Source organism: Hippoglossus hippoglossus, chromosome 18, assembly GCF_009819705.1.
Source record: "Hippoglossus hippoglossus isolate fHipHip1 chromosome 18, fHipHip1.pri, whole genome shotgun sequence".
Lineage (NCBI taxonomy): Eukaryota > Metazoa > Chordata > Actinopteri > Pleuronectiformes > Pleuronectidae > Hippoglossus > Hippoglossus hippoglossus.
In genome coordinates, this window is record NC_047168.1 from 7,381,364 (window position 1) to 7,402,334 (window position 20,971).

The following is a 20,971-nucleotide window of genomic DNA, read 5'->3' on the forward strand; positions in this document are numbered from 1 at the left end:
CTCCTCTTAAAGGCTGGTTTAGCTTAGAGCACTGCTTTTTATCCTTATTTGCTGCTGAAAGCTGCTTTCAGATATGACCTGAAGTCCGGACATTTTTCTGCAATATTCTGTAAAGGCCTGTATGTGAGAACGCAAATGTTTGAGTCAGTTGGTTTGTACATTTCCCAGGACTCTGGTTGATGGCCATATGAGAATACAGCAGGAAAGCAGCAAGAGAGTGGGTGTGTTGATGTTGTTTCTAACACGCGATGGACGGGAAACTGGAATGTTACAAATATCGCAGGATGAAAAAGAGGTGCCATACACGTAGAAAGATGTCAATGGGGAAAGATGACAAAGATTCAAGAGCTTATGGCAACGTTGGTGTCAATGTGCTGTTAACAAAAACACTGTGCTTTCCACAGCAAAATGTATGCGTCATGTTTTGCCTCCTGCAATCTGTACCCAGGTGCCACCCCCTCGTCTGGATCTTACATACATTTTCCTGTTGTGAACGTGTCTGACCTGGAAAGTCTCCTGCTGCGTTCCTCTTATGTGAAAGGTAAACTGGGGCAAACCGGAGTTCATGTCTGATGGTACAGTACCCGGCAGAGACGTGTGTCATGCTCAGCTGCTGTGTCAGACAAGCTGCAAGTGGGTCTGCCTGACAGGGCTCCTGCAGAAATAAGTGAGACAAACACAGCACTGTCTGTCACCCAGCATTACACACACAAACACACACACACTTGTGCATGCGCGCACCCGCAGGCCAGCTCTTTTTCCCCTGGGGAACGAGCCTCCAGGCTCTTTTGTGTGAAAGGGATGAGATCATTTTGGGGCAGACCATGGGGGATGGAGTAAGGGGTTTACACTCACTATACTTAAATAGAGAAATCTCTGTTTCTGTTTGAGTCTCTGTAGCTTTTCTTAGCTTTGCCTAAATTGAACCTGGCACGCCGCATATTCAGCAGCTTGCCAGTGAAATGCCATTAACACCAGACAAGTGCTAAAAATGTACAAATATCAGATTTGGTACACAACAATGTAAAGACTAGGACCTCCCCAGTTTTCTTCTACCCTCAGGGGCGCTTGTTCTGCACAGCCAACCTCTGGCACGTTTGCAAGCAAGTTGAGACCAGTGACGAGGAACAATTCTTTCCAGTGCAGGAAAACCAGAGGCCTTGACGAATGGTCCAGTCAGGCCCAGGCAGGATTTCAGGAGGAAAAGTGATCACACATTTCATTTTGATCACCGGTTGTGACCTGTATTTAATATCTCACGCATTACATACCTTTAATGGTGTTAATCATGTTAAATTTGCTTCTCTAAAGTATATATTACTCTGTATAGTTACTGATTTAAAAATAAAAGAATAGGCTATTGTGACTCATTACATCTTTTTGTGTTGCATTACTCTTCCGGTGTCTCTCTAAATGAGCTGAAATTACTTTGTTGAAGATGACGAGTTCTGTTGTCACTTATAATTCATCTGATTTCCAAGCGTCTGTTTCCATTTAGAAAATGTATCACTCAATTAACAGAATTTGTATTTTTTTCAAAAGACATCCGGCATCAGATGTTTGTGTTGGAGATCAGTGAGCTCTAGATTAGGCAGTGAGATCATGATTCAAATGAATGAATGAATGGTGGTTGGTCCAACTTTGCATGGTTCGACACTAATGGGAAATATTTTGAGTTAAAATAATTATTTTAATAAGCCACAATATTGGTATTTACGAAGCTGGACCTGGTCACAATTGTTTGATACTAACTTAGTAAATTTCACAGTATAAGCAGCATGAAAAACTATTTAACATTGGATCTCATTCTAGTAACAAATAATCACTTATTACAGTCTGGGCTGTCTGTGCACTGGAGACTCACTTCCAATCAAGGCCTTAGCTTTTTGAATTTAGACTGTGTCCACTGTGGCTGCGTAGTATCTTTCTGTCATGCCTCGCAGTGACCTTACTCCCTGAGTGTGCAGCTCAGACAAAGAGGCCTGACACTCGATCGCCGGGGCTCAGGAGTAACAGAGGAACAGGTTCTCACATGGGAAGGGAGGGGCAGAGCACAACCTTTAGAAGCTGGGGCTCAGGTTACAACACAAGACTTCACGCACTGGAAATTGAAGGGACTAGTTTGTCTGCCAGTTTGACTCTGTTGTTTTTACTGCATGACCCAAGAAGCGTCGCTGTTCTTTGCCTGAAGGGTTAAACGTTTTTCTTGATGTGATTATTGTCCGCCCTGCTTTAAAAAGGCAAGAGATACTGTAATGTTTGCTTGTATTTACAATAGTCTTAAAGCTTTTAGTCTAATACCCTGTCAGCACCATCTCCGTTTATGGCCACCACCATGTTTTGTTTACTTGCCAGACATAATGTAATAGTGGCCATTTCAGCCGTTTTATTTACTGGACGTCCTTTGACTCAGACTACAGAGAACATGTCAGCAATACTAAAGGTACCCTTGGAAAGAGATCAATTTCCTCAGCTAGAATAACACAAGTCATGGCTCAGGGTCGGGCTGCCTGGCATTGTTTGGGCTGGGTTGCCATGGCAGCATCAATGTTAGCCTATCATGGGCTGTCACAGATAGATATTTGTGTGGTTGTGAGGTGTGCGGTGGAGTTGGAGGGGGCTGCCCCACCGGGGGCTCCAGCATTGAGAGCATGGCCGCAACAGACGTAATGGCACTGGCTGGTGTAAAGCCTCGTAAGGAAACGGGATGACTCATTTCAGTGTCAGTGATGTTAATTTTGACTCCGTTACAGTCCAGAATATGGCAGATACCTACAATTTGGTGACCCTGTTCGTTGTCCCTGTCTGCACCCAAGCGATATTGCGTGACAGACGCGTATCACTGACTAATCCTACTTCTAACGGCAACAAATAATGTGTTGTGTTGCTGCTGTAGCTCCAGTTTTCTTAGAACACAAAATGATTTTCAGAACAGCCTGCCAACATTAGTACTGTAATACTATAGATGAGTGAGTTCACTTACACCTACACCTGATGCAGTTTGTGGTTGGGTTTTTACATGGAAGCAGGTGTCAGTGGTTTTGTATGCAAGTGTATGTGTCGCTTATATTATTTATATATATTTATTTATTTATTTATATATATATATATATATATATATATATATATTTATTTATTTATTTAGTTAAGATGGAGTGTTTTAAGTGAGTTTCATTGGCTTGGCCAACATTCATGGGGCAGTATTCAAAGTCCAGTCAGTTCCTAACAGATCTGCTGATTACTCAGGATAGTGTTTGCTTTTCTTTTCTTTCTACGAACATTGCTTTGTTCCTTGCTGTGAGGTTTGTGGTGATCTGCGCCCCTGCTGTCAGGAAGCCGTGTGACTCACAGACTTGATGTTTTTCTTACCAGCATTACCATTTTAGAGCAGATGAAAAGTAGAGGCCACTGCTTTCACGACAGAGATTCAAATGTGCATGGTACGCAGCAGAACGGATTTCTTTGAATGCAGATTAAGAAAATACCAAAAATTACAAAGACAGAGGAAGAGGCCCATAGGGGTGTCGGTGTTACTGAATCCAGAAAACCTTGAGTTGCTTTTGAAGATGAAAAACTGATCAAGGAGAAGAAAAGAAAGATGTCTTAAGGCCCTTTGCAGCGTAGAGTGAGGAGATTTATTAAGTTCCATATCTTCGTAAGTCAGTTTTGGCTTGACAAAGGTGACCTGTTGAGGACAAAACTAGTCAGCATCTTAACCAACATGCCCGACTGAATAAAGGCTTATAATACATATCCTTTGCTATCCCTACAAGCGCCTGAAGGAAAGTTCCTTTATTTTCCTCACCATGAATATTTTTTTTTCTGGGAGGCACTGCACTTACATGATCTGCTAATACAAAAGAATCTGGCTTAGAATTAGGGAAGAGTTGGTGATCTAATGGTTCCTACAGCTGCACTATATGCAGTTACATTTCACTTAAGGTATAGCAGCTTTTAAACTGCTTAGAATAGCTTGCATTCAAGCTCCATTGTAGCACAATAACTTATTAAAAAAGCTACAGAAATATTAAACCTAATCAGTTGTCTCATACAAAGCATTACATTCAACATATCTATATTTTTTTTGTCTTGTAGTGACTTGAAATTGTTGGCTTTGGGCAGTCTTTGCTTTTGTGACACATATGAACTGGCCTGATTCCCTCAAGGCTTTTAAAGCGGCTATAATAAATGTTTTTATGTAAACATTTGATCAAATGAATATGTATCATGTCATAGCTTTTCTTATCAGCTTTAAAGCAGCTCTGTTATTTTATTTTTCCAGTCGGACAGCTAACAGTGTTGGTTCAGCCTCGCTGTTCACACAGTGGCGTTTATGGCAAGAGGAGGAAGGAAAAAGATCTTAAAAACCCACTGTACGCAACGTGCTGACTCCGAGCAAGAGAACGAGGTTAAGACAAAGTTAGCTTCTATCAACTAAAGAGTCAGATATTTTCCTCAGGATTTGGTGGAGACCAAAAACAGAGCTAAAAGAAGAGTAAATATTGGACTTAATCATCAAGTAGCCAGTATATGAATGCTATTTTATTTTTCCTCAACTTAAATGATGATTAAACAAATCAGTTATTTCAGTGTTGTTTATGTCGTTCAATATACTATAAACACACTTGTTAGCTTATATGCCACTGGTTCAGTTACTTTAACATTTAAATCAGGGAATAAAATCCACAGTATTCTTCTCTGAAAATAAAATACCAAAGGAAGTGTTGGAAACAGGTGGAATGCAGGCAACTGCCCGATTGTGTTCCACTGCCTGACCTACAGCCCCATCATGTGTGCACAACTGGACATGGAGACAATAGAGGTCAGCAGTTCAGTGTAAAAGAGAGGGCAGATTGAAGGTCCTTAGTGGAACAGTCATATTAGAAGCTTGTCCCCCCCCCCCCCAGAAGTCATACTTACAGACTGATATGAACTGGGATTGAAGTGGAATTCCAAATACAGTTTATATTCACTTAACAACCACCGTTTTACATTAAGACCCAGACACAGAATTGCAATTTATATTTTATTGATTTTCAAAGGGTCTACCTCATTCATACTCTTGTGAAATTGTGTAATAAACTTGTTTGCTAAGTTTTGTGAGATTTGTTTTAGCTATAAACTGACATTAATTCACCCCCACCCCCCCACACACACACAGGAAGACCATCCAGTCCCTGGTTAAACCACCAGAGTACATTTGCTGGCCAGTCTTTTGTGAGAACCCATTTACCAGTGAAGTTTATTATAAAGTGAATGTAGAGTGAAAAGAAAAATCCAGCATTTTGCTTTTGAATAGGGTTTCAGATGTAACCATGGACAACGGTCCGATAAATCTCTTCAGAGCAATAAGTCTCAACATGGCTCTGTGTCTGCATTGCTGTTGTGCATCATCACAAAAACGAGCTGGATCCAGTCTAAAGCAGTGTGGCTTTTAGATGAGGCTACATTGTATTGTCAAAAACCACATCTGGAATCATTTTGTGCACATTTTATTTATGAGAACAAATAAAACCTTTAATTTCATTGACATTCCTCAGAACGAGTAAATGTCCCACTCTGGAAAACAAATTGTGAAATAAAGCAAATTAATAGGGATGGCCTCTTTTTTAAAAGTCAATATGTACATTACACCCACTTTGAGCATAATATTTATTTTACCTGTGCAATGAAGTTTACCCCCAACTGAGCTTGTCTCCCCGTCTTTACTGCGTAAAATGCGTCCACCCCATCTTCAGCCATGCACTTCTTTTTGTGGAAAAATAAGGTCATTTAGACTCTGATTGTATATGACGTCAAACTGTATTGTTTCTGCTTCCCTGAGGCTTTTCCTCACAGAGTTACACTGCATGCTCTTTGATCTGAGTGTTTTCACGACATACTTTTAAAAAGGGCAATGAGAAACGGGGCCACATTCTGGGCAAATGTCCAGCTACAGTTCTTCAGAGCTACCTGGACTGTAAGGTCGGCCGTACACTTGAAACAAATACATTTTGGCATGTTCACAATGGGGAAAATGCTAAGTTCAGGACAAAAAGGGGACTGTGTGTATCATTCAGATAAGGTGCGATATCCTGGTCTAAATAATGACGTTATCTTGGTAATTTGTCCCGGAATCATTGAAAGAAATCAACGGCTAAAAGTCTAGAGAAGTGTGTCAGCTGTCTACTGGCTGAACAGTTTTCCTCCCAGGCAGGTCACTCCTTGCACAGCTCAAGCCAATGGATGCACTCCCCTGTACTGCAGCCCGTACACACCATCATGCATTGTAATCATGCAATTGTCTAATGCACACAGATTTACTTCATTCCTCACTCATTCTTTCAGATTTGCCCTACCTGTTCTCATACCTTAAATGTGGCATCACAGTGATGTGATATAATTTGTGATTGCATGGTTCAAACTAGAAGGGTGTGTACCTCTGCAAAAGCCCAACAGTCCCCTTATGAACCCATTTTTAAATTCACTAGATATGGATGTTTATGTGGTTTTCTCTGAGAAATCAACGAAAAACACGCCATCTCGCAATTTCCTGGATCCACACTAAAATGGAATGGTTTTTTTTCTGATGCATACTGCATCCTTCCACCAAGTTTCGTGGTAATACATCCAGTAGAGGAAAGCATATCCCCCCTTGGTGGAGTCCAGGATATAAATGAAAGAACTACAATGGTTGATATTAGTGTGCGTCATGAAATCCAGGGCTGTCTGTTCTTGCTGTGCCCTATAAAGAGCCTTCTTCTTTTTTCTTTTTTTTCCTCCTCCTGCCACAGCTTACTGACTCACTGGAAAAACTGAACTTCCTGTGTAGGTCTGAACCATAGACTGGTCTGAACAGCTCTGAAATGTAGACGTATCTGCTTTGAGTTGAAGTTTCTCTCTCTTCTTAAACAGCCAGTGGTATTTTGGGCCAGGCTTGATAAGACAAGTGCTTTTCTTTGGCAACAGGAGCAGTATTTCTTTGCAGCTTAATATATAGAATATAAAGGATGAGATTTATTGTCTCTTTTATTGCACACTAAAATATTCTGTGAGCATGCACTAGAAATAGAACATTTCTGGTGATTAAAATAGGACATCAACTTCCAAAACCTTTTACCTCAGACCATTTCAAAAGGAAATGACTGTAGCTCATCTTTTATTAATACTTTTCATTAGTCAAGCTTACTTCGTGGCCCTATTTCAAGTGTTTAAAGACTTTGGTGATCTGCTCTGATTTATGCTCTCGGTGACATTTCCGAGCATTCCTCCGGGCTCAGCGCTTCTCCCTTGGCTCTCCGCAGGCACCAGAGCTTTTAACTCTCCCAACATGTTTGGAGCAGTGCACTGATATACAATGACAAGAGTGTTTGTGAACGTCAACAGAACCAGTCCCTTCATTACCCCTTGTGTTTTCCCGCAGTTTGTTTGCAAAGTTGTTGTGCAGCAGCCTTAAAGGATCCTTTTATTTCCTTGGCCACAGTATTATTTAGCATTCTGTGTAGACTCGCATGTGGAGCCCATCCCACTATCCCAAAGTGAGATGTAAGAGCATTGCTTTCGCTCACATGCCGTGTATAGCCTGTAGGGAGTGTTAAGTAATACACTGTGCTGTGTGAGATGTTTTAACCAGAGCACAGAGTTGCTTAATGTCTTCTACAAACGTTGTGCGAGAGGTTTTATTGTCTAAATGAACAAATTTACACTTGGCTGTATTAATATCGTTCTAAATTCATCGCATCTCTCTTCTCTCACTTCCAGGTACACACAGCCATGCTCGAGGACAAGGGTCACCGTGTGACCGACTACTTTGTGGTGGCTGGGCTGACAGACAAGTCCAAGCCCTTGGAGCAGGACCTGTCGGAGGCCAAGTCCAGCGGGCCCAAAGCTCCCATCACAGACCTGGCCGTCATCAACAGGTCGGCAGGAGAGACAGTGCCTGAGGGCTTCACGTGCATCGACAGCACCTACAGCGGCCAACCGGCCAACCTGAACCATGGCAGCCTTAAGAGCCCCGAGCTGTTCCTGTGCTACAGGAGGGGTCGGGGGAAGCCTCCCCTTATCGACATCGGGTGAGTCAGCAGTTTTGTTTTGTAATCAGGAATGTTGCAGCAGCAAAATGAGTCATTATCAGTCGCTGAAAACGTGGATCCGCCACCTGCTAGCACGTAGACACAATTTCACCCCGATGAAGGCCCTTATTGTTAGCCGCATGTCTGAATGGAACTTGAAGGAACTTTCAGTTTGTCACAGTCCGTTCAGCTTTGATGGCGCACAACAAAACATTCTTTCAGAGGTGGAAGGAAGTAGGTGTGTTGACGGCTTCATTCACTCTGCCTTGTTTCATCATGGAGTTGTCCCTCTCTGCCACACCTCCTGGCTCCTGTCCATTCATATGAACTTTACTGCTTCCCTTTATTGTCTTATAATAAGGAACTCCATTTTGATCTCTCTAATCCAGTAGAGTTACCTTAAGGTGCCATGGCATTTCATCATCGGGGGTTTATAACTTGTCTGCAGTAAATACAGCAACACTATACCACTCAATAATGTCTATTCAGAACCATGACACAACAGTCTGTGGCTTTTCAGTTCCTCACACACACACACGCACACACACCTAAGTCTTTGTCTGAAGCCTTTTTGTGTCTCCCACTAACAAACTGGAATTTCCACTTCATAACTGTGCTCACTCTGAAAGACCCCCCAACCCCCACACACACACACACACACACACACACACACACACACACACACACACACACACACACACACACACACACACACACTATGTAAACTGTTTGTGAAAGATTTAAAATGCTGGCGTTTTATAAACATCAACACTTCTGACTGCCTTCTGCTGTGTTCTGCATTGAATTTGGTTGTTTTCATGTGATTTCCTTCTTCTAAATGCAGCTTTAAACTGCAGAACTACACAAAACACTGCAGCTGTTGGTGCACAGAGCATACACAGAAGATCATATGTCAAGTGATGTTTTCCTTGAAGAGATTGTGCAATCCTCACGTGTGGGCTGGAGAAAATACTACATTCAAGAGTTCAGTCTTTCTGAAGCTAATATGTGTCGCTGAAACAACAAATCAGTCAGTCATGCAGCTTAATAAGGCAGAAAAATGGATTTCACTAGCTTCTTTATGGCTGCAGACAGATATTAAGAGACTCTTTATGTGGAATTCATGCATGTGTAGTCGATTATTAATCAGTGATGTAAGGATGGTTATGTGGTTTTCTTTTTAAAATCGTAAATGCTTGCATTTGTTCACTTGCTCACTTCAGTTCCGGGAGGGGTAAACTAATAAGGAAGTGGGCAGGGGGAAGTTCATTCAAACTAGTAGGTTTTTATTATGATATTTAATAGTATTTATTCACGGTGGTTTGGTGGATAAATGTTTATTAATTGTATATGTAAATATTGATTGTATATTTATACTTGGGTATGTGCCTGCTGAATTAATTGACAGCCATCTGTATATAAGGCAGCCAGTCTGAGGATGTGGGTCGTGGCTGTATCACCTGTGCACCAGGGTGACTATAATAGCTTCAAGCCTGAACTGAACCTGTATCGTGTGTTTTTCCTCTGTGGACGCCTCGACCGCTCAGGCATTCTAACACAGTGAAACTTGCATACCCAGCCCCGGGGCTGCGCAGCGTCACGACTCACTGTGCCCATTAGGACTCTGTTTTTGTTGCCTAAATGAGAATTTGCTGCCAACTGTCCTCCTGGCCTCTTTAGGTTTGTCCAGTGCCCCTTTTAGAGTAAATGGAGTGTTGCAGGACTATTGTATCTGCACTGGCTGCCCTGGACCCTGTACAAGATGAAAAATGGGTTTTGGTGTTCGGTTTTGTTTAAAGAGGGGAGCAAACAAAGGTTTTGGCCTCCCATATGGCATTGTCCAGATGGAAATAGAGGACGTGGAGGTTTTTTCATAGAAGCCGTGCAGTTGTGCAAAGAAGTCCACCTCAGTGGCACACTGACTTCTTTCTTTCTTTTAGTTGTGTGAAGTTCCATAGCAGGAGTGAAACGATTAAGCATTAATCCATATTAATGCCTGCATGTGTTCTAAGTTGGATTTCAAAATATTGATTTACTACGTCTGGAACTGGTCTGAGTCAGCTGGGAAATATGTCTGAATCACGTCATCCAATGAAGACGGGTTTCTCACCAAATCCTAAAAGAGAAACCAGAGCTTTGAAGAGAAAGCTCTGGTTTCTCACCAAATCCTAAAAGAGAAACCAGAGCTTTGAAGAGAAAGCCGGCGATGCTGAACACTCATGGATTGTCCCTGTAAAACCAGAGATTATGACGCCGCCAAATCTGTTTATGGATCAAATTGCCATAAGGCAGTATTGTATTATTATATTGCACTTTCTGTCTTTGTGTCGGTTTCAAACTTGTTTTTTACAGTTTACATTCAAACTTGAATGGTAGTGCCATGAAAATGTTGCATCATTAGAATGCGAGTTATTTGTCTTTTGGCAGCACGTAATGAAGACAGGAAGGACAGCCCTCTCTCTCTCCCTGAGCCACTTAACTCTCTAGAGGGCTTTGTAATTTGTGTGGGAATGATTCCAGCTCTTTGCACTGCTCTGCTATCTGCCATCTTAATTCCGCACCACTTTGAGTTATGTCTGAGGCTACATCCATACCACATGGCTTTAGTTTGAAAACTGCATTTTCAACCTAAAACGATCTCCGTTCACACAGGTGTTTCAGCTCCGTATCAGTAAAAATCCCAGTCCATGCTCACACGCTTGAACATGCATGTCACATGACCATTCACATACACTGGGCATGTGCGTGCCGGTGTAAACCGCAAGCAGATTGTCTACTCTGCAGTTGTTTGCATAATTACAGCTAACACTATAAACAAGAAACAACAATGGTTAAAAGTAAGAGTAGGGATTACTTTTCTTAGACCGATGACGAGGTGGAACTGAAAATAAGTGTTTACAAAATTTCGCCCCCACCCGGTGGTTGTCGAGTCATGACTGATAAGAACCAATCAGGGAACAAGTGCGGGTGACACTTCCCCAAAGTTTTTAAATGACAACGGGTCCTGCAGCAATTCCAAACTTATCCGTTTAAAGCAATCGAAAACTCTTAAGTAGTGTGGAGGGCAGGCGTAAATGGAACAACTCTCCTCTGTCCTTTTCCACATTATCTCCTCTTCATTCTTGATCAAGGCACAAAATGCGTGCTGCCATGTGACGTGTCAAGCTTACATTTTTGCTCACTGCTTGTTGTGTTCGTTAGGGTTCTTTATGAGGGCAAGGAGCGTCTGATCCAGGGCTGCGAGGTCATCCAGGCCACCCCATACGGCCGCTGCGCCAACGTCAACAACAGCTCGGCCACCTCGCAGCGCATCTTCATCACCCTCCGTCGAGCGCCACCCGTCCAGCCTCAGAATTCCCTGGCAGTGACGGACATTTGCGTCATTGTCACCAGCAAAGGGGAGACGCCGCCACATACCTTTTGCAAAGTGGACAAGAACCTCAACTGTGGCATGGTAAGACTCATTTTTATTTTTCTTAGTGGACACTTTTGCATCATCACTTCTAATTTGTAAGATTTATACAACTGTGTTTTTACCTTTTTAGTGGGGCTCCAATGTGTTCCTGTGTTACAAGAAATCAGTATCTGCGTCCAATTCCATCAGTTACAAAGCCGGTGAGTAAAGATCTAATGGTTTCTAATGTCCTGCAATGATAAATTCATATTTGTATATCTTTTTATAATATCATCACATCTTCAGCTGTCTGTCATTTTCTGTACCTACGGAGAAATATTTGCTCTTGTGTTATTTGTCTCCCTTTTAAAGTTTCAGTGTGTAGAATTTAGAGACATCTAGTGGTGAAGTTGCATGTTGCAGCTGAATAACCCTCACCTCACCCTCCCCTTCCAAACATGAGAGAGAACCTGTGGAAACCTTGAGTTGTCATCAAAACTCAAAATGCGTTTGGTTTAGGTGTTAGTTAGAGAGGACCCGCTCCTGATTTAAATATAAAGTATTTAAATATAAAGGGCTCATTCTACGGTAAAGGAAACAATAATTTGTACAATTTAGATGATTAAACACACATTAAACATCACTAGTATTATTTTATATTAATTTTCTACCAATAGATCCCTTTCACCTAAATCTTACACACTGAACCTTTAACACTTTTATTTTATAACCTGCTTTACTCAGTGTAATTTTTTTTTAATGTCATTCATCAGATTTCACTTCCACTGCCTTTCAGATGAATCATACTTAGTTTGCTTTCCTCCTCTGATTATGTTCCCTGCAAGAGTCACCACTAAGAGCACTTACAGTAGTGATTATATCTTCCAAACTACTTTAAAACAGGCTACTGTTTTCATGTTACCCTGGATTTGCGGTTTTTTCACATTAGATAATCTAATAAATGATTAATAGAATTTGACATGACTGAAAAAACACTCGACTGTCAACGTGTATGGACAGGATGCAGCGAGTAGTAGAATAACAATAACGCATTTTGCAGTTCATAAAAATACAATACAAAATACAATAAAAGATGCAGTGTCTTGATAAATAGATATGCAACAGTTAGAAATGGTTGCAGCTTTGTGTGCTGTTGCAGTCTCAGCGAGCGACACCATCATTGTTTATCTCTGATCAACCAGTAGATGGTAATAGCTGCAGCTGGCATCTCTAAACGGTTGCGTGGCATTTTCACTGACTGAATGTTTCCTGAACAGCTTGGCCTTTAGGATAATTAATTGTGTTATACACATATAATCAGTGCTCATATGAATGTGGACACACACACATGCAGACTCACACATGCTGGCTTTATCTTCTTGGCCCGTCTTTTTCCTGCGAGGCGACTGTTTATTCATGTCAGACAACAGCACTTCCTGCCACGCCCATGATTTTCGTGTCTGCAGGCTTGTTTGGGTACGCACATGTGAGCGTCTTGTCAGAACGGCAGCTCACCAAACAACAAGTTAAACTGAAAAGCAGAGCACCTATTTCCTGAAAATTAAACCAGAGTATGCAGACAGATGATTGTTCTTCATCTGAGCTGAAAAATAATGATCTCCTTTTTCTTAGAGAGTCTTTTCTCTTACAGAGAAATAAAGTCATAATTGTCGGCTGTCAGGAAGTTTGAGTTTCGATTGTACCTGGTCTTTAAACTGAAGTTGGATGAGCAATGCTGCTACATTACATTATTTGAATCCTTGAGTTTATACTCCTGTTTTCTCTCCCTCTCCAGGTCTAATCTTTCGTTACCCAGAAGAGGACTACGAGTCTTTCCCTCTGTCCGAGTCAGTCCCCCTGTTTTGTTTGCCTATGGGAGCCAATATCGAGTGTTGGGCACCAAACACACGCAACCCTCTGCCTGTCTTCTCCACGTTTGTCTTAACCATCTCATCTGGTGAAAAGGTAAGACACAGCTCGCTCTGGGACAACTGTCATAGATGGAGAATTGACAAGGACAACAGCTAAACATCCTTTTTTATAAATGGAGATTTATGTTGATTTAATTGATGTACTCTTTTAAAAGCTGGCAAGGAAACCAAGATATACTGAAGAAACTTGTCCATTTCTGGTTCCAGGTGTACGGATCAGCCATCCAGTTCTACGAGCCGCATTCCGTGGATCTGTTGAGTGAGAAACAGAAGATCCAGCTGGGCCTGATCACCACCGTGGAGAAGAAGATGATTCCTAACCGGCATGTAAACACCAATAAGTGCATCTGTCTGCTCTCCCGTTGGCCCTTCTTCGAGTCCTTCCGCAAGTTCCTCATGTTCCTCTACAAACTATCTGTCTCGGGCCCGCACCCGCTGCCTATTGAGAAGTAAGAAGTGTGGACATTTCGACAGACTGAATGTAGTTGCTGAATATGTTTGTAAAGAATTTAAAAATGTCACTTTGTGTTTTATTGAGTTGTCTTTATATATTTCTGTCAACAGGCACATCTCACACTTCATGCACAATGTGTCATTTCCTTCCCCTCAGAGGCCAAGAATCTTGGTCCAGGTGATTTCCCCCCTTATATCATTGCCAATCATATATATACTTTTATTTGTGTTTTTATATATTTTCTCATTATTGAATTTCTTCTTCAGCTCTCAGCACATGACAACTTGATCCTCTCCCAGCCCGTGTGCACACCTTTACCCCTCAGGTACAATGAGCGCTGCGATGCAGAACATTTCTCAACATGTATGTTCCGATATGTCCTTTTTCAATCATGGTTTCTTTATTCTGAGACAATTTTGTTCCCATTCGAGCCAAATTAAGCTCTTATCCTTCACCTGAAAAAATATTCAGTGTGTTCATTGCTGTAATTTTTTTTCTTGATCAAATCCTCACACTGAAAACAACCTTGGCCCAAAAAAATAATTGAGTCTTTCTCCGGTGCCTCATTGCATAAGTTTACTGTGTTTGCAAAAGCAATTCAAGTGGTGACTCAATATTTGACTTACCTTTTCATACCTGTCAAGGCTGCCTTATGCAACATTAAAAACTCACAAAGACGGTGACTGCCAGGCCTTTGTCAAAACTCCCACAAACTGCTAAATTAAGTTCAACTTAATGTGACCTGCTGCTGTTGCTGCTGCCTTTATGATTGTGATTCTCAATGGTTGGATTGAAACATTAGATAAGAAAGTAAATTAATTAAGTCTCAATTACCGAGGCTTTCGTTTTAAGCTCTGGAAAAGTCTTCACAGGATATGTAAACATAAGAAAACTTCCTTAGCAAATAACATCAGTGGATCAAGTCGACTCTTGGCTTCACTGAGCATAAGACACTTAATGGTATAATGTCTTAACAACATTAGAAACTACTGTGCATTTATAGACACGACTGTCAAATTGAATTAGTGCAACACAGAGTCTCAAAAGAGATTTTACATTGTAAGCTTCACTATATTGTAAGTTGATTCTATTATATTTCCACTACACTGTTATTTTGCATATTTTAGTGAGGTTCAGATATTGATATCAAAATTGCTCAAGCATGTCTCACTATAGTTTAGAGCCCTAGTCCTAAAATTTTACTCCGTTAACTCCTGTCTCCCATTTTCCTATCATGAAACTTCACTGCTCTTCCTGAACTCACCTGTCTCCCCTGTTTCTTTCCCTCCCCGTCAGTGGGGCCGACTACGGCACGCTCCTGATGAACCTGGGCGCGGAGAACTGCGCCACGCTTCTGCACTTTGTCCTCCTTGAGAGCAAGATCCTGCTGCACTCGCTCCGGCCCGCTGTGCTCACCGGAGTGGCCGAGTCTGTTGTGGCTGTGAGTAGGCTCCAAACACTTCTCACAGTTTGACAGTTTGTATACAGCTTTTAATGCCTCGGTTGGGGAGTTATTTGTCGTGTCAAGTCTGCACATTTCTATCATTCCTGACATTTGAGTATGTTTAAGTTGAGAAACATAAATTTAGCGTCTTAAAATCCCAACCCAGAAAATAACATTGTCAGACAGCATTGATGTAAGAGGCTATTTAATCCCTGTATGGTCTTTTTTATAATTACCCCATAGATGAAAAGTGTTCAGGAGCATACAGTCGGCCATTAAAAGCCAGACCTTCCCTTAAATTCATCCTATTTGTTTTTCAATTGACCTGCTCTGTTGGAAGGTAAAAAATACTGTAATCAAATCATCTGCATACATATAAATAAAAGCGTCAATTATGAGATAATAAAAAACACAGTTTCATAATCACTCAGCTGTCGAGTGGAGATAGAACCCTGTTACTGACATTAAAAGAGTATAATACAGCACTACCTCATTTAACCTGCTCCAGATATGAGATCACAAATGGATAAACCTCTCATAGTTGATTTAAGCACATAGATGGGATGGAACTGGATTATAATCATCACTCGCAAAATCAATTGCTCTACTTTATATTAGATGAGAGTAATTAACAATACTGTGATCACACAGTTTAGTGCGATGAACTACAAACACAGTAAAACATGCAGAGAGAAGAGGCTTGTGATGAGAATTTTGTAACACAGGCTCATTTGTGCAGTGGTGCTCCCTTGTATGTTGTGTATTTTTTGTAATTTTTTCAATAATGGTGGATTCTTTTAAACAAAACTGTGTTGCATGTAAGAAAAGATTGTGTGAAATAGCTGGATTGAAATCCTCTATACTGGACCTGTGTTGTTTTGCGCTGCTATCACTTGTTTACTGGCATCTGAACTTTGTCTGCATGTCTCTTTGAATTCGCAGAATGTCACAATCCCAGAAAATCCCCCAAGGGCATTTGAATTGACACAATAACTTCACAATAACACATTAATATTCACAATATTGAAGACAAATATGTCTTACAGAGCTGGAATTGTGGCCCAAATGTTATTCTGCTCAAAGTTTTTGTTAGTTAGGATTTAAAAAAACTTGTTGGACAATGTTGGATCATCATTCAAACATAATTAGATGTTTGATTTATGGCACTTTTACTGTTTCTACCTTAAGCTTTCCCTGCCTCTTTTAATTCTGCGCCTCCCTCTTGTCTCTCCTCAGATGATCTTTCCCTTCCAGTGGCAGTGTCCCTACATCCCCCTGTGCCCACTCTCTCTAGCTGGTGTCCTCAACGCTCCTTGTCCGTTCATAGTGGGTGTGGACTCGCGCTACTTTGACCTTTATGACCCCCCGCCAGATGTTGTCTGTGTGGACCTGGACACCAACACTATCTACCTGTATGATGTTGCTTTGATACTAAAACTCGTGTTTCTCTCTGCCTTGTTCTGTTTATATACATCAGTGTCAAACATTGCTGCCACACATTTGTTAAACTATGAGCATGTTCCATATTTTGTGCAGCTCCCCTGTTTCTCCAAGCTGGGTAAGTCAGTTGTATTGTGTGTTACAGGTCTGATGAGAAGAAACACAACAACTGGAAGAACCTCCCAAAAAAGCCTGGCAAGAGCCTCATTAGCACACTGACCAACTTGCACCACCAGCTGGCCACTGGTACAAACAACATCTCGTGTCTGCATAAGAGCATAAGACTCCATAGTTGCCATGTTAGCTAATGAACAGTAAAAATCCCTTTGGTTTGTTGTTTAGTTTCCGTGTGTCAAACAGTTGAGGAGGACTCGGCAGTGGTTATAACCCCCATCGAGGCGGACTTCACCTGGCAAAAAAAGAAGACGGCCCTGGAGATGGAAATCCAGGAGACCTTTCTGCGCTTCATGGCCTCCATCCTGAAGGGCTACCGCTCCTACCTCAAACCCATCACCCAGGCACCCTCTGTAAAGGCCACAGCTGCCGACTCTCTCTACGACCTACAAGGTAAACACAAGTCACTGACTCAAGGTGGAGATTTTTCATGAGGAGAGAAATAACTTGGATAATGTGTAAGAACCTTAAGATATAGATAATGATCCTTTTCATGGAGTTGCTTAATGGTGTGGATTTATTAATGACCTCCTGGCTTTGTAACCCGTGCATGATTTATAGCCTTCACTCAGAAATCCTTGACTAATGTTTAATTTTATTGGCTACTCATTTTCAAGGAGCATCTCAACTTTTACTCAACCTAAGTGTTTTTAACGATCAATCACCTTTTAAATTCGGCTATTATAAGACATCACTAATGCTTGTTGCTGGGAAACTGGTCCTCACTTCAATTAGCTCCACATTTTCTTTTTAGCACTTTTGAAAATAGCTGCACATCGATAGACAAAGGTCACCAGGGATAATAAATCCTAAAGGAGGATGCTCAAACAACAAATTTACACACTTTTAAAAATATTTATTTCTCCTCTAAGTGAATCAAGATGATCAAACTTTCCCTGTCTTCCTGCAGGTTTTCTCAAAAGCAGAGACCGTGCCCATCAGAAGTTCTACTCCCAGCTCACCAAGACCCAGATATTCATCCGCTTCATCGAGGAGTGCACCTTCGTCAGCGACAAGGACACCGGATTGGCGTTTTTTGACGATTGCGTGGAGAAGGTGATTAATGACGTCAGTCCAGTCTTCACGCTGCCTGCTGGTTTCATGTCTGTTTCTTCCTCTGTAGGTTTCTATCCACGGATAAGCCTTTGTTTTATGTCGGGTTATTGGCAAAGTAACATGTGTCCGCTGGGAGACCAAGTTTCCTCTGATTCATTCTTCTGCCTTTGCTCTATTTCCTCTTTTTGCAGCTTTTTCCCTCTGATAAAATCACAGACAAGGGCACCAAGGTAATCTTTTACACCGTAATCAGGTTTCCTCGCATGTTGCTTTTTTTGTTTGACTAACATTTAAAGTTAAATAAATTAACCATTTTCCCACTGCTGAGGGGCTTGAGGATTTCCCATTTTCTTCTATCCTTAAATCCAAACCACAATGACAAAAGCATGTTTTACTTCCTGCTTGTCTGTTATCAGAGTGTAATATGCTGGTACTGGTTTACTCTCATCAGAGAGGAAGTGACCTGTATTGTGTTCTGTTTGTAAACTTCAAGATAAAGATTTCAGTATTAGTAAAGCTCCGGATGTGACATTCACTGCAGGTTGAAGGCGAGTCATCGGAGGACACAAGACTTCTGGAGCTGGATGAATCTCAGAAGAGTGAGCACACCGTGTTTGTGATGCCCGCCGAACCTTCACCTGACGATGGACCTGGCCCTGCCCCTCGATACACGTAAGTCTTTTTTTCAAACTGCAAGTTATGAATGCTTCAATAAATAGAAGTAGAAACATGTGTGATGCTTCCTCGTGGGTTTATTTTAACTGAAAAACATGTTTTGGGTGTTTTCATATCTATCATCTTCCAGCTACAAAAGTTTCCCCAGATTGAATATGGATCTGTTTGACCGTCCCAGAGGGTTACGTCCAGCACTGAGCACCAGAGCAGCGGGGGCCAGTTTGTCCAGCAGCCCTGCTCTACTGGCAAAGAGGACGAAGCAGGTGTGTACATGCTCACAGAGTCACTTAAACTTTCTATTCTTCTCATCCTCTGTCTCCATCACCTTGTGCATCGGTCACGTTTTAAACAAAATGCCTTCAATACTGTACCTGACAGGAGATCAAGCTCGCTTACAAGATGGCAAAGCGTTTCTACTCCAACCCTCCGCTGTGGGCCCGCTGTCTCTTCAGTCACTGCTATAGCCTGTGGTTCATCTGCCTGCCAGCGGGCGTGCGGCTGGCCAAGTCCAAGAGCCGTGCCATGCAGCAGGCGTACAACGTCCTCCTGAAGATGAGGACCACTGAGGTGGAGGTGCTGGATGAGGTACGTTTACATTATATGCAAGAGATTTTCGACTTATCGTTAAAAATCCAAGGTTCTTCATTGTTTGCATGTTCAGACTTCATTGTCTCATGCTCTAATGATACATTTCTGTTTTCAAATGTCTATTTAATGTCAATGTTTTCATGTCTTTGGCTTTAGGTGTGTTACAGAGTAGTAATGCAGCTCTGTGGTGTGTGGGGTCTTCCTGTTATGGCTGTGCGAGTCCTGGTTGAGATGAAGAAAGCTGGTGTGCACCCCAACGCCATCACATATGGATATTACAACAAGGTCATATATCAAATAATAATTGCATGTCATGTTAAAGCAACACAATGTAACTTTTACTAAGCAACAGCGCCCTCTGCAGCTACATGTGGTGATTAATTCTGTTGGGCTCTTATTCCAAACGATCTGACTGTGTAGTACGACTCACTGAACTGAAACTCAACTAAACAGTGGATATTCTTCATGATCCCCAGCTTCCTCAACCTGAAGAGCTGCTGCTGTAACAAATACACCAAACTCAGTTTAGAATTTTTCATATTTAATAAATTTCCTCGCTGAATATCGGAGGGTTAGGGTTAAACCCTGGTTTTTAATGATGTCTGAATCTTTTTAGCTCATTACTCTTGAAATTGCTGGACCAGTTTATGGCAGTTTAAGCTGTGACTATCATTTACACACTTTTCACAGGAGATCATACCCGATCACCAAAGTTACACAGAGCAAGAACAGATGTTCAGGGTGAGAAGTGGGAATGAAAGCGACATCATTCTCTCTGTTTCAAATCAGTGAACCATCAAACTAATTTTAATGAAGCTGCTGTTTTTAAACGGACCTCTTGCTCTTGTATTCTGTGAATTACTTCACTTGAATTACACAATCTTAAGTACCAAAAAAAAATGTAAGAAGCAGACTCATCCTTCATCATGTTCCATCTGCAGGCTGTCTTGGAAAGCCCCTGGCCAAGCCGAAACCGCAGCGGCCTGTTTATGTGGACCAAGCTTCGCAATGTGCTTCGAGGAGTGGCCCAGTTCAAGCAAGCTCTGGTCCCAAAGACTTCCATGAAGGGACCCACACTTAGTGGCACAGGTGGGAAAGGAACATACAATATGATAGGGCTATACAGTGGGAGAGAAAAATCTGCCTAACTGATTTTATGTGTCGTGTCAATATGAGATCTGATACACTTCCTTTCGTCTTTGTGTTTCTACTCCAGCTGCATCAAAAGGAGTATCAGCAGACGCTGACGTTGACGGTTTGAGTCATGGCAGTGCTGACAGCTCAAATGGCGTCAATGGGGAGGAACATAACCTATTTGCCCACAGCCATGGCATGGAAGATGCAACAGTAAACCACTGTATTACAGGTACGGACTCTGCAGAGCTTCAGGTCTCAATCTCTAAAGCCTGATGGTCAGGAAACGCTGCACTGGAAACATTTTCGAAGCTCTGACCATTGCTTAATTCTGGAGATGCCATGGCACGGGTAGTCACAGCAGCAATCCGGTTGTAAACAAATTCCCCATTGAACCCAATTATACCAACCATCTAGCAAAGTCACTGTAGTCCCATATTTAGTCATGGATTAGATAAAAATAGATCGGTAAAATATTCATTGTGTCTAAAAGAAGAAAATGACAAAACTATTAGGTTAAAAAAGAAACTGATCTCCTTTAAAGAACCATAGTGTAGAATGTAGGGAGATTTGCTGGCAGAAATGTTGTATAATATTTATAATTCATACGTTTTCTCAGATAAATATCTA

The 20,971-nt window shown here is 41.6% G+C and overlaps 1 protein-coding gene across 4 annotated transcripts in view; it reads left to right on the forward strand.

The window, feature by feature from the left end:
• The window catches only part of dennd4c (DENN/MADD domain containing 4C), a 32,860-nt gene that overhangs the window by 5,507 nt on the left and 6,382 nt on the right, over positions 1–20,971 (forward strand). For 3 of the 4 annotated variants that reach the window (XM_034569440.1, XM_034569441.1, XM_034569442.1), the window contains exons 2-20: positions 7,741–8,051; positions 11,253–11,505; positions 11,597–11,666; positions 13,241–13,410; positions 13,584–13,825; positions 13,941–14,007; positions 14,097–14,155; positions 15,127–15,271; positions 16,511–16,686; positions 16,860–16,960; positions 17,057–17,281; positions 17,799–17,944; positions 18,136–18,174; positions 18,486–18,616; positions 18,750–18,882; positions 18,998–19,204; positions 19,364–19,492; positions 20,149–20,296; positions 20,424–20,573. In XM_034569440.1, the coding sequence (XP_034425331.1) occupies positions 7,753–8,051; positions 11,253–11,505; positions 11,597–11,666; positions 13,241–13,410; positions 13,584–13,825; positions 13,941–14,007; positions 14,097–14,155; positions 15,127–15,271; positions 16,511–16,686; positions 16,860–16,960; positions 17,057–17,281; positions 17,799–17,944; positions 18,136–18,174; positions 18,486–18,616; positions 18,750–18,882; positions 18,998–19,204; positions 19,364–19,492; positions 20,149–20,296; positions 20,424–20,573 (2,890 nt within the window). In that variant the 5' untranslated portion in view covers positions 7,741–7,752. The remainder of the gene's footprint in view (positions 1–7,740; positions 8,052–11,252; positions 11,506–11,596; positions 11,667–13,240; positions 13,411–13,583; positions 13,826–13,940; positions 14,008–14,096; positions 14,156–15,126; positions 15,272–16,510; positions 16,687–16,859; positions 16,961–17,056; positions 17,282–17,798; positions 17,945–18,135; positions 18,175–18,485; positions 18,617–18,749; positions 18,883–18,997; positions 19,205–19,363; positions 19,493–20,148; positions 20,297–20,423; positions 20,574–20,971) is intronic. The other variant, XM_034569443.1, reaches the window with a different exon arrangement.